A 13,368-nucleotide genomic window follows, 5' to 3' on the forward strand; every position below is an offset into this window, starting at 1 on the left:
CCCGCAGAGGCATACTTGGCTTAATTGAAAAGTTCATAAATCGAAAAGTTCGCAAATAGAGGGGGTTTGTAAATCGAGGTTCCACTGTATACATATTTTTACCTCAACTTGTCTTCAAACAGATATATCAGCTGCCAGACTGGAGATTGGTTTTCCTAGTAAAGAACTTCCCCGTTGGTCAGAGGGTGCTAGTGGACAGCTCGTCCGGCCAATCAGCAACGCAGGGTGAAGGGAAGAAAGAGGAAGTCACTCGTCAGGGAGACATCCCGGTGGTCAAGGAGGTGTCTTTGATTTCGCTTGGCAACAACCGCAGTCGCCCATATTTACTAGTGAGTGGATTCCCCCCCCCCCCCCCCATAGGTGCCCCCCCCCCCCCCATGCATCATTCCTCCGTTTCAACATGCTGTTGTTTCCCAGGTGCACGTGGAACAAGAGCTCCTCATCTATGAAGCCTTCCCTTATGATCAGCAACAACCTCAGAATAACCTCAAAGTGCGCTTCAAAAAGGTATGATTGCAATCAGACCAAAATGGGATCACTTCTCGACGATGCCAATCCTGAGTTCTGCCCTACGCAGGTGCCCCACAACATTAACTTCCGAGAAAAGAAGTCGAAGCCAAAGAAAGACAGGAAGGCAGAAGGTGGCCTCGCTGATGACACAGCGGCCAAAAGTCGCAGTGAGAGGTTTAGATACTTTGAGGACATCTCTGGATACTCAGGGGTAAAAACATCATACAACAACATTTCGTCTGTAATTTTCTGTACTGTTTTCATGTATTGTATGTTTCTCAGGTGTTCATCTGTGGACCCTCCCCTCATTGGATGCTGGTCACCTCTCGAGGCGCCTTGAGACTTCACCCCATGACCATCGACGGCACCATTGAGTCCTTCTCCCCCTTCCATAACATCAACTGCCCCAAAGGCTTCCTCTACTTCAACAAACAGGTAAGCACAAGACATATACGTGCTACTGTATCACTTAAACCCGGTGTGTCTAAACTTATTCCACTGAGGGCAGTATATTTAAAAAAAATCAAAGGATGCAAGGCACCACTTTGATATTATTGTATGTATAGGCTGTCAAGCGATTCAAATATTGAATCGCTATTAATCGCATTGTTCATTGTTCATTCAAAATTAATCGCGATAATCACAGATAAATACAATTTTCAACATTAATAAATGTACCATACACAGATCATTTTCAAGTTTTTAAAACTATGCCTGGACAATTTGTTTGCTGTAATGACATGTTTACTAAACATGATGCTTTTTTAAGACAGCTCAACACAAAATGGACGTAAACACGCTTTTAACGACAATATAAAATTATCTGCAGTGCGTGGGTGTATCCCCGACAGAATTTTAATTCCTGCTGTAGGGGCACTTGCATTCAGAGAACAGGAGCTACATTCAATTTTTAGATGCCAGTTTCACGCATTAATAGCACAAAATGTGGATTCTTAGATCATGGTTTGATTGTTTAAGATGTTTTCTACCTGAAAAATGCTTCTGATATTCTTTATATTACGTGTTGTACAAGTCAATGGTATTCATATCGCTGCATGACAATGTCTTAACCTTCTCAATCTATTAATAAAATATAATATTCAGCCATCTAAACATTCTGTAATTGAGGACTATCAACTAGAACATGTTAATAGTTAATAATAAAAAATAGACTCAATATTACAGCCTGCCTCAAACATTCCCCCCTCTATTCCTCAATTGATGTACTAGCAGTTATTTAGAAAGAAGTATCACAGATGTGACTCATAGCGCTTTTTTAAAAACCGGATGCATGTGATTGGTTTGAGATAAGGTGTCTTTAAATGTTTTGCCGACAGACCAACTGCTTGCAATAAAAAGTGCCTCTTGACTTCCTTCCTACCGTCTTGTTTTTTCCTGAGCTTGTATCCCATCTTACTAAAGCAGTTACAGTAACAATCTACATTTTATGTTATCACTGCACTAAACTGTGAACACGGAAGTGAAACCCCACCTCTCTGAAGGCAAGCGCTCTAGCAGAGATGTACACCAGTGATGACGGCTCATGGCAATCATAAATAAAAATAGTCTTGTGGGGAGAATTACTTACTATGGCTTTGGATCTGGGCTTTTCATAATGTACCCTTTTTTTTGTCCATTATTGCTCGCTGTTTTAAATTTTCCCACACTACCGAGGGTCAGACGTGTGCACGCTAATCTGGGGTCAAAAAAATTAGCGCCGTTGAAGGAAATGATAGTTAACGTGTTATCACGTTAGCTTTGACAGCCCTAATTTTTTTATGTTGTAAAAAGGCTCTATTTTCCTATTTTGTATTTTTTAATTCTACAATGTGCCACTCTTTGGACATCTGTCACTTAAACCACGTTTCACTGTGTGTGTTTGAACATGCCTGCAGGGGGAGCTGAGGATTAGCGTTCTGCCCACCTACTTGTCCTATGATGCTCCATGGCCGGTGAGAAAGATCCCACTGAGGTGCACCGTCCACTACGTCTCCTACCACGTGGAATCCAAGGCAAGGCTCTCACAACTCGGGAAATTTCAGGAATGATCTCTGATATGACATTAATCTTAACTAAGCATTCTGGTGTCTTGCGCTACAGGTGTATGCTGTGTGCACCAGCGTGAAAGAGCTGTGTACGCGCATCCCCAGGATGACGGGAGAGGAGAAGGAGTTTGAAACCATCGAACGAGGTGACATATGAACAGACATGTATACGTTGGACACATTAGGTACACCAAATGTGCCTATTGAAGTGGCCAGTTTTTCCTTCCATGTTTCTACATTGATCCAGTGTTGTTTACTGTTGCGCTTTTGTCACCTTGCAGATGATCGCTACATTAACCCTCTACAGGAGAGGTTTTCCATTCAGCTCATTTCGCCGGTCAGCTGGGAGACAATTCCCAACACACGGTAAAATCGATCAAAATTTAGCATTTTTGAACAAGTTCTTGGACAATCTAGCAGTGAAGTTTAAAAGTGCTTTTAGTAACCCCTACTAAAAATTAGTGATCACCAATATGTTTTTTTCAGGGCTGATAATTGATATTTGAAGTCAAAATTCATTGGCAGTAAAAGTTAGCGAAACAATATTAGTATACGTCAGCAAACAGCTGAACAAGGCTCTTAGTTGTTGTTGTTGTTTTTTTAATAAAAAATTTAGTAAGCATCGGACAAATAGCAACATATTGTTTTATGCAGCGCTAATGTTGTGGTAATTTAGCACCAAATAACGGGATTTCACAAACACTTTTATTAAATGTGTCTAATGCAATTTTACAGGGAAGACTCCCTGTAAATATGGGATTCAAATCAATAGAAAAAATAAAACAAATATTTAATGGCCTACACTGGAACAAAAGTTATTTGCATCACAATAACTCACCATACACTCAATCCATTTTTTTTGTAGTTTATGAATTGAATACATTGCAAGGTTTTCTTCTGAGGAACATTTAATATAAAAAATTCTGTCTTATTTCACATAGCTTATATGTGAGACATTTTTCAAGCTGGCTGACATTATTTCTTCCTTGATGTGACAGAAAGTATGAGAATGTGTGATCTGCTGCCTGCTCTTCTTTACTTATATATAAATTATTGTATTTGTCAAGATATTTACGCAAAATGTAGATTTGTGGCCGAGATATATTTTCTGTCCTGTTCATGTCCATCCATCTATGTTGCGTTGTTATTTGATTGAATCACGGAACGTAAAGCTTGCGGCGCTCCTCTAATGAGCACACGCTCAGAGTGTTGCGAACGAAGGCTTGTCGAGCGACTCCATTGCTGCAATAACGAAAACAAATAAAGCGGAAAGAAGGAGAAAATATGGATTTCGCTGCAAAAAGAGGAGACATGTTCTGTAGGAGGGAAAGGAGGGCATGGCCGCGTGGGCGCCATTGTGAACACAGCTGAGCAGACCGGGGAAGAATCCTCACAAGGACTCAAATAAATGCCTCGTCAGATATCAACACATATTTGGGGGAAATTATTAACGATGAGAGTATTTTTCTTTTTTAATTAAATGTTTTAAAATTAAAGGGCTCGAGCAAATTGGACACTTTCTCATGCAGGGCAAACGAGCTGGTTCTTGAGCACTGCTTGGGTTTTTACGATCTATTTTACAATTTTTTTGCATTTTTATCTTTTTTCAACATTGGTATCAAATTTGTATATATTTTATCTGCTGGTGTAGTTATGTTGTAGTTGTTAAAAAAAAAAAAACAAGACCGATAAAAAAAAGTGCTATGCTGATATGTCAAAATATCAAATATGCCTGTCTTACAAACTTTATCCACTCCGCTTACATTGTTGGTTAATCATCCTGCTGTGCAGTCGAAGAGAGGAGAAGGAGGGAGGCAGTGTCAGCAACGCTGTAGATACTTACTAAATACTGCAGATACTTGCTGCTGCTGGAATTAAAATTTTCCTGAGGGAATCAATAAAGTACAATCTATCTATGTATCTAAATGTTTTGAACCACACATCGTTTATCCATTGCTCTCTTTGGATACATTCATTTGGCAGAACTAAAAAAAAAATTAAAAAGGCTTTAAAAAAACATTTAAAAGCACACAACTTAGCAATTAGCACAGTAGCTAACAGCAGCACTGTTCTGCTGACTGAATGAGTATGGTGACCAATGAGCACGCTCACAATGGATATGCTGCCGGGCAGAAAACAGATGAATGAAACGTTTGTACACTGAGACAAAGTTTGTACAGCAAAGCATATTTTTATTTGGTCTGTGGTTTGAAATAATAAATATCCTATATTGAGGAGTTCGTAAATCAAGGTTTCACTGTATATTACTGTTACAACTTTATCAAAAAGCCCATTATGCGTCACAGGGGACCTTTACAAACACATTGTCTTTTTTATCCCAGTTGTTGACCTTTTCTCTCTCAACCAGGATCGACCTGGAGGAGTGGGAGCATGTGACCTGCATGAAAACAGTGGCCCTGAGGAGTCAGGAGACGGTGTCTGGCCTTAAGGGCTACATCGCCGCTGGGACCTGCGTCTTGCAGGGGGAGGAGGTCACCTGCAGGGGGAGGGTGAGCAGCAGCACAGCCATGTGATCATTGCAAAAGTGTGTCACTCAGACTAATTATTTTTCCTGTGTTCATCTTTCAAGATTTTGATCCTGGATGTGATTGAAGTGGTGCCGGAGCCGGGTCAGCCGCTCACTAAGAACAAGTTCAAAGTGCTTTATGAGAAGGAGCAGAAAGGCCCCGTGACGGCACTGTGTCACTGCAGCGGTTACTTGGTGTCGGCCATTGGACAGAAGGTATCCCTTTTTAAAAGAACCACATTTGGGGAAAGGTCTGTATTAAAACCTGTTCTCATATTTTTCCTAGATCTTCCTGTGGGTCCTTAAGGACAACGACCTTACCGGCATGGCCTTCATCGACACGCAGCTTCACATCCACCAGATGTTCAGCATCAAGAATTTCATCCTGGCCGCCGACCTGATGAAGAGCATCTCGCTGCTGCGCTACCAGGAGTCGAGCAAGACGCTGTCGCTCGTCAGCAGGGTAAGCCACTAACACAAACCCTCAATGGGGACCTGTGATGATTTTCATCTTCTCTGACTTCTAAATGTTGTTACAGTGTCGGATACTTGTGTTAAACCAGAGGTGTCAAAGTCGTTTTCACTGAGGGCCACATTGCATTTATGTTTGGCCCCAGAGGGCCGCGTCTAAAAGTGAATACTATTGTTACCATTTTTAATGCATTTTATTAGTAGATTTTTTTTTTTTAAACTAAAATGTATAAAAAATATGGTAAGTTGCAATAATTTCACCTCAAAATTTTGTGTATATTACTGTAAATGGAAAAACAGTACTGCTGTTTTTATGGTAAAAAAAATAAAATAAAATAAAAAGCTCAGCAGCTCAGTTGCCAGAATTTTACTGTAAAATTTACATTTGTTTTTTTACTGTAAATTTAAAAAACACGCAATTTTACAGTAAAATGTTGGCACCTGAGCTGCCAGTTTGTTTGTTTTTGTTTTTTACAGCAAATCAACAACTGTAGATTTTTCGGTGTATTACTGTAAATGCCAAAACGGCACCACAGTTTATTACAGTAAAAAAAGTAAAAAAAATTCATTTAGAGAAAAATGCTGTAAAAAACACAGTAAATTTCACAATTTCACCATAAAATCTATTGCTACTTTTGCACTGCACAATTTAATGGATAACTTGATTTGAAATCATTATTATTAGTATTTATTTCTGTTTAAAAAATGGTTTGAATGTTTGATAATATATTTTTGCATAATTAGACAATATCTAAGTTTACATAATTTGCAATTACATGGAGTACATATATTTAGCGGTTAGCGGGGGGTTAGTGCTGCAAGGGGTTCTGGGTATTTGTTCTGTTGTGTTTATGTTGTGTTACAGTGTGGATGTTCTCCCGAAATGTGTTTGTCATTCTTGTTTTGTGTGGGTTCACAGTGTGGCGCATATCTGTAACAGTGTTAAAGTTGTTTAAACGGGCACCCTCAAGTGTGACCTGTATGGCTGTTGAACAGGTATGCATTGCATTCACTTGTGTGTGTGAAAAGCCGTAGATATTATGTGACTGGGCCGGCACGCAAAGGCAGCGCCTTTAAGGTTTATTGGCGCTCTGTACTTCTCCCTACATCCGTGTACCACTCCTTACAGCGGCGTTTTTAAAAATCATACATTTTACTTTTTGAAACCGATACCGATAATTTCCGATATTACATGTTAAAGCATTTATCGGCCGATAATATCAGCAGTCCGATATTATCAGACATCTCTATTAAAATATAATGTAGAAATGCACCAAAGTGCAGGAAATGTAGCCTCGATTTTCAAAATATTCTTTCAGGACTTGCGTGATAGAAATCTTCCTCTTTTTTCCGTCAGTTTTCCAATTTTTTTCTTAAAGGTTGCTCACATGCCTGTAGTATAATTTAATGCCCTCCCAATTGCACTGACGTCTATAAAATAAAAATATTCATGTTAATTTGTCTTTACGACATTTTACACGGGACTGTTTTCTCAAGATGCACCAGTGCAAACTGGATTAGCTGCGAAACTCCCAACGGGAAAAGACGGCACTATTGTGACATTATTACTTGGTTTGAGAGACCATAAGAAAAGGAAGGATGAAGTATTATTCATATAATCTTGGCATGTGCATAATAACGTCGACGTGCGACATGCAGTGACATAAATGCTGCTAAAAATAGTGTGTAAAAAATTTAAAAAAATAAAAAGTATTGTGTGTATGTTCAGGTGTAGAGTGGGTTAAGGAAAGTATTCACATCCCTTTAAATGTTTCACTCTTTGTTTCATTGCAGCCATTTGCTAAAATCAAAAAAATTCATTTTATTTCTCAAAAATGTACACTGAGCACCCCATATTCACAGAAAAAAAGAGAAATGTAGAAATATTTGCAAATTTATGAAAATTAAAAATACTTTTGGCAGCGATTACAGCCTCAAGTCTTTTTGAATATGATGCCACAAGCTTGGCACACCTATCTTTGGGCAGTTTCGCCCATTCATCTTTGCAGCATCTCTCAAGCTCCATCAGGTCTGATGGGAAAACTTGGTTTTCATCCAGAATGTCTCTATACATTCATCTTAGTCTAGTCAGGGAGGTGACCAAGAACTGAATGGTCCCTATGTCAGAGCTACAGCATTCCTTCGTGGAGAGAGGAAAATCTTCTAGAAGGACAACCATCACTGCAGCAATCCACCAATCAGGCCTGTATGGTAGAGTGGCCAGACGGAAGCCATTTCTTAGTAAAAAGTTTGCCAAAATGCACTTGAACGACTCTCAGACCATGAGAAACAAAATTCTCTGGTCTGATGAGACAAAGATTGAACTCTTCGGCATGAATGCCAGACATCATGTTTGGAGGAAATTAGGCACCACTCATCACCAGGCCAATACCATCCCTACAGTGAAGCATGGTGGTGGCAGCATCATACTGTGGGGATGGTTTTCGGTGGCAGGAACTGGGAGACTAGTCAGGATAAAGGGAAAGATGAATGCAGCAATATAAAGAGACATCCTGGATGAAAACCAACGCTTCCCATCCAAACTGATGGAGCTTGAGATGCAAAGAGGAATGAGTGAAACCGCTCAAAGATAGGTGTGCCAAGCGTATTCAAAAAGACTTAAGGCTGTAATTGCTGCCAAAGGTGCATCAATGTATTGAGCAAAGGGTCTGAATACTTATGTGCATGTGATTTTTGAGTTTTTTATTTTTAATACATTTGCAAAAATGTCTACATTTCTTGTTTTTTTTCTGTCAAGATGGGGTGCTGAGTGTACATTAATGAGAAATAAAATGAACGTTTTTAATTTTAGCAAATGGCTGCAATGAAACAAAGAGTGAAACATAAAATTAAAAGTTTGTACAGTGAAGCAAATTTGTCCATTAGAAATAATGTAAATATGAATAAGAGGACAACAAAAGTCCATATTTTAGTGAAGGTTTATAATTTTCGATCACAATATAAAGCTCTATGTATACACTATTGTGTATCAAACATACATAACAAGGAGGTGAGGAATCAACTGTTTCTTTATTATCAATCCAAAACAACAACAAGAAGCTTAAGTGTGCTGCATGTGTTTCTCTGCCAACACACACACACACAGAATTCTCTTTGGTGCCATCACAAACGATCAGAAATCCATAACTTTAACAAACATTGCTACAATATTTAAAAAAAATTGAAGCAAAAATTCACTTACAGTATTATACATTAACATCGCAGAGGAGCACCTCACAAGAAGAGAGAAATGGGCAGACAGATGGGGAGGGGCGAGGGGCCGTGTGTGTGTGTGTGTGTGTGTGTGTGTGTGTGTGTGTGTGTGTGTGTGTGTGTGTGTGTGTGTGTGTGTGTGTGTGTGTGTGTGTGTGTGTGTGTGGGAAGAGGCGCCGCTGAACGACAGGTAGTCTGCTCCTCTGCTGGGAAATATGTCCGCTTTGGCATATTTTTCCAAAAAAGTCTGTTCTCACCACATTTAAAAACTTGTTGTGGCACAAAGTCTGCTTTGTCAATCTTTTCAATACGAGCAAATGAATGAACATAGCTTTTGTACACAGAGACAGAGGAATATTTGATGCGATCTAAAAGTTCATTAATCAGAAAAGTTCGCAAACAGAAGGGTTCATAAATCCTGGTTCCACTGTATCATGTTTATGAAGTGTATTTTTTACCGTGTCTGGAAATAACAGCAGTGACGTTCCTCTTCAAGATATATATTCAAAGTTTTTTTTTCTTATATATATATATATATATATATATATATATATATATATATATATATATATATATATATATATATATATATATATATATATATATATATATATATATATATATATATATATATATATATATAATTTTGATTACTTTTGGAGAGGGTGGGGCTTGGTTTAATTTGCAATCTGGGAACGCCTTGCAGACATGCAAAAAGTAGGTTAAAACTAGGACTGTGGGGCAAAATGTACACTATAGCACAGTGGTTCTTAACCTGGGTTCGATCGAACCCTAGGGGTTCGGCGGAGCCTCCGCCATGGAGGTAAAGACACATCCGACTTATCATGTAAATAAAAACTTCTCCCTATCAGCGTATTATGGATACCCCCAAACAATGTTCCCTCTAATTTTCCATCTGATTTGCAGGTTGTTTGATTGATCGATTGAAACTTTTACTAGCAGATTGCAAAGGAAGAGAATACATTATATGAAACAGTACAGTTTACACACAGTACAGTACATATTCCGTACCATTGACCACTAAATGGTAACACCTGAATACGTTTTTCAACTTGTTTAAGTCGGGGTCCACGTTAATCAATTCATGGTAATGTGTGTAATTTGTTGTGAGTTCATGCACATGTTTTGTTCTTTGAACAAGGTGATGTTCGTGCACGGTAAAAAAAAAAACTTTTTCTTGAATTTGAAAAAAAAACATTTTATTTTTCACTAAAGAAGGGGTCAGCACGGTGGCAGAGGGGTTAGTGCGTCTGCCTCACAATACGAAGGTCCTGAGTAGTCGTGAGTTCAATCCCGGCCTCGGGATCTTTCTGTGTGGAGTTTGCATGTCCTCCCCGTGACTGCGTGGGTTCCCTCCGGGTACTCCGGCTTCCTCCCACCTCCAAAGACGTGCACCTGGGGATAGGTTGATTGGAAACACTAAGTTGGCCCTAGTGTGTGAATGTGAGTGTGAATGTTGTCTGTCTATCTGTGTTGGCCCTGCGATGAGGTGGCGACTTGTCCAGGGTGTACCCCGCCTTCCGCCCGATTGTAGCTGAGATAGGCTCCAGCGCCCCCCGCGACCCCGAAGGGAATAAGCGGTAGAAAATGGATGGATGGATGGACTAAAGAAGGGTTCGGTGAATGCGCATATGAAACTGGTGGGGTTCGGTACCTCCAACAAGGTTAAGAACATCTGCTATAGCATATCCAATACACGATGTATATTAAAATCATCATAGGTGCCCTCTAACAATAGTTAAGCACTCCTGTCATATATTGGATCTTGGACTCTCTTTTGCTGTGGGTCCTTAAAACAGCAGAGCGGTCTGGTCATTTAAAGGATCTTTGACTAGCTTTTTTGCAGTAGGTCCTTTTAAAAACAGGTGTTCCAACCAGTCTTGAAGGCAGCAACACGGGCAGTAGACGATCATTCTGGGTCATCTTTGGTGGCATTGAGCTGTTTTCTTCTTGTTTTGGGAACAGGATGCAAAGCCCTTGGAGGTGTACAGCATTGAGTTCATGGTGGATAACAACCAGCTCGGGTTCCTGGGTAAATATACAGATGCCCTTTTGGGAGAGTGGAGGGGGGAGGGCGAAAACACCTTACACTCAGTATTATTTCCTTACAGTGTCTGATCGAGACAGGAACCTCTACGTCTACATGTATTTACCTGAAGGTAAAAGTCATGTTTCCCAGCAAAAGTCTTAACAGCCAACTACACATTTGCTGTGACGTTGTTTGTGCTTGCAGCCAAAGAGAGCCTCGGAGGTATGCGCCTGCTGAGGCGAGCGGACTTCAACGTGGGCTCCCACGTCAACACGTTCTGGCGCATGCCCTGCAGGGGAGCTTTGGACGCCAGCACCAAGAAGTCTCTCACCTGGGACAACAAGCACATCACCTGGTTTGGTGAGTGAAAAGAAAAACTACTCAAGTTGAGAGATGTTTCCCCTTCATGCTTGCCTGTTTCCATAGCAACACTGGATGGAGGGATGGGGTTTCTCCTCCCCATGCAGGAGAAGACGTATCGCCGACTTCTCATGTTGCAGAATGCTCTCAACACCATGTTGCCTCATCACGCCGGGCTCAACCCAAAAGCCTTCAGGTTCCCGTCAGCCCGCCGTGCAATTTTTACCACAACTCGGTCGGCAGTTGCTTACATGTTCATGTTCATGTCCATGCTCCAGAATGATGCACAATGACCGACGAGGCCTGCAGAACGCTGTGAGGAACATCCTGGATGGGGAACTCCTCAACAAGTACTTGTATCTGAGCATGATGGAGCGCAGCGAGCTGGCCAAGAAGATCGGTACCACTCAAGATATTGTAAGGAAACCAGCACGCAAGTAGCTTATATTTTTAGCAATAATAGTTCTGCTTTTGATTGAATCTCCGCCTCTCACCCAAAGTCAGCTGGGATAAGCTCCAGATCACCTGTGATCCTAACAAGGACCAGTAGTATAGGAAGTGGACTTTCATTTATGATTTTCCTTTTTGTTTCTTTACAGATCTTGGATGACCTCTTGGATATTGACAGAGTAACAGCTCATTTCTAAGAGCCACATTCCTGTATTTTATCTACTGATTACTGTCTGTTTCATACCTAATTTGCTATGACATCATGATGGAAAACCTTTAGATTTTTTATTAAAAAAAGGTCAGTAAACTTATTACAATTTTTTTTAATACGTTTGTAATATTTGTGTAGCGATTAACCGATGTTTTTTTCAAGGTCGATACCGATTATTATTAGTCAAGGAGGCTGATAATGGATATTTGGAGCCGATATTCGTTTGCAGTAAAAGTTAGCTAGTATGTCACTAAACAGCTGCACAAGGCTTTAAGGTGTTTAAAAATAGAAACAAAAAAAGTAAAAAAGGTCAGCAGCAACATAATGTTTTATGTGACGCTAAAGTTTTGGTAAATTTAGCACCAAAAACAGCAGGGGATTTCACAAACACTTATGAGTTCAAATTAAAAGTTAAAGTACCAATGATTGTCACACACACACTAGGTGTGGGGAAATTATTATCTGCATTTGACCCATCACCCTTGATCACCCCCTGTGAGGGGAGCAGTGAGCAGCAGCGGTGGCCACCCCCGGGAATCATTTTTGGTGATTTAACCCCCAATTCCAACCCTTAAAGCTGAGTGTCAAGCAGGGAGGCAATGGGTCCCATTTGTATAGTCTTTGGTATGACTCGGCCGGGGTTTGAACTCACAACCTACCGATCTCAGGGCGGACACTCTAACCACTGAGTAGGAGCATTGACATTTGCAAATGTCAAATATACAATATTTCCTGGGAAAAATGTAATTCCTCTACATTACAATAACTCAACATCTACTCGATTTTACAGCAGTTTATGGATTTAATTCATTGCAAGCTTTCCTCGTGAGGAACCCTGAAATTTATATAACAAATTTGGGCTCCTTCATGTAGCTTATATATGAGACATTTTTCAAGCTAGCTGACATTTCTTTCTGGATGGTACAGAAAGTATGAGAATGTGCGAGCTGCTGCCTGCTCTTCTTTACTTGTATATTTGTCAAGATATTTACACAAAGTTTGGGTTTTTGGAAGAGATATCTTTCCGGTCATCACCTCTCTGTCGTGTTATTTGATTGAATCACGGAACATTTAACTCTGTGCAGACAGAGGCTTGTTAAGCAGACTCCCAATTGCTGCAGTAGCGAAAACAAACAAAACGGGACTGGCAAGACACCAGGAAAGGAGGACAAAAATTGGATTTCCAGGCAAAAATTTAAAGTTTTGATGGTAGACCAGAGAATAATTCTCACAAGAACTCAAATGCCCGCTCAGATATAAAAACATATTTGGGGAGAATTACAGATTTTTTTATACCTAAATGAATTTTAAAAAATGGGCTCCATCAAAAAGGGACCTTTTCTCATGAAGGGCAAAAAGGCTGGTACAATGTACTTTACAAATTGTATTTTATTTTTTAACTAAAAAGTGGTATTGTGTGTATATATAATTTTTTGCTGCTGATGTAAAGATTGATATGTAACAATGCCAAATATCGATAATCTGTCAATTTCTAATTCGCAGTAATAATGACACCAGGAGCTTGGAAAAA

General features: G+C 39.9%; 1 protein-coding gene across 2 annotated transcripts in view; it reads left to right on the top strand.

Annotated features, from left to right (window-relative positions):
• cpsf1 (cleavage and polyadenylation specific factor 1) overlaps positions 1–11,933 on the top strand; it is a 37,792-nt gene extending 25,859 nt beyond the window's left edge. For both annotated transcript variants that reach the window (XM_062047479.1, XM_062047480.1), the window contains 16 exons: positions 123–329; positions 418–507; positions 578–721; positions 793–945; positions 2,406–2,522; positions 2,611–2,701; positions 2,837–2,921; positions 4,924–5,065; positions 5,146–5,298; positions 5,369–5,545; positions 10,753–10,819; positions 10,899–10,946; positions 11,021–11,176; positions 11,243–11,372; positions 11,455–11,593; positions 11,776–11,933. In XM_062047479.1, coding sequence (XP_061903463.1) covers positions 123–329; positions 418–507; positions 578–721; positions 793–945; positions 2,406–2,522; positions 2,611–2,701; positions 2,837–2,921; positions 4,924–5,065; positions 5,146–5,298; positions 5,369–5,545; positions 10,753–10,819; positions 10,899–10,946; positions 11,021–11,176; positions 11,243–11,372; positions 11,455–11,593; positions 11,776–11,823 — 1,947 coding nt within the window. In that variant the 3' untranslated portion in view covers positions 11,824–11,933. The remainder of the gene's footprint in view (positions 1–122; positions 330–417; positions 508–577; positions 722–792; positions 946–2,405; positions 2,523–2,610; positions 2,702–2,836; positions 2,922–4,923; positions 5,066–5,145; positions 5,299–5,368; positions 5,546–10,752; positions 10,820–10,898; positions 10,947–11,020; positions 11,177–11,242; positions 11,373–11,454; positions 11,594–11,775) is intronic.
• Positions 11,934–13,368: the final 1,435 nt, after the last annotated feature.

This window comes from Entelurus aequoreus, linkage group LG05 (assembly GCF_033978785.1).
Source record: "Entelurus aequoreus isolate RoL-2023_Sb linkage group LG05, RoL_Eaeq_v1.1, whole genome shotgun sequence".
Lineage (NCBI taxonomy): Eukaryota > Metazoa > Chordata > Actinopteri > Syngnathiformes > Syngnathidae > Entelurus > Entelurus aequoreus.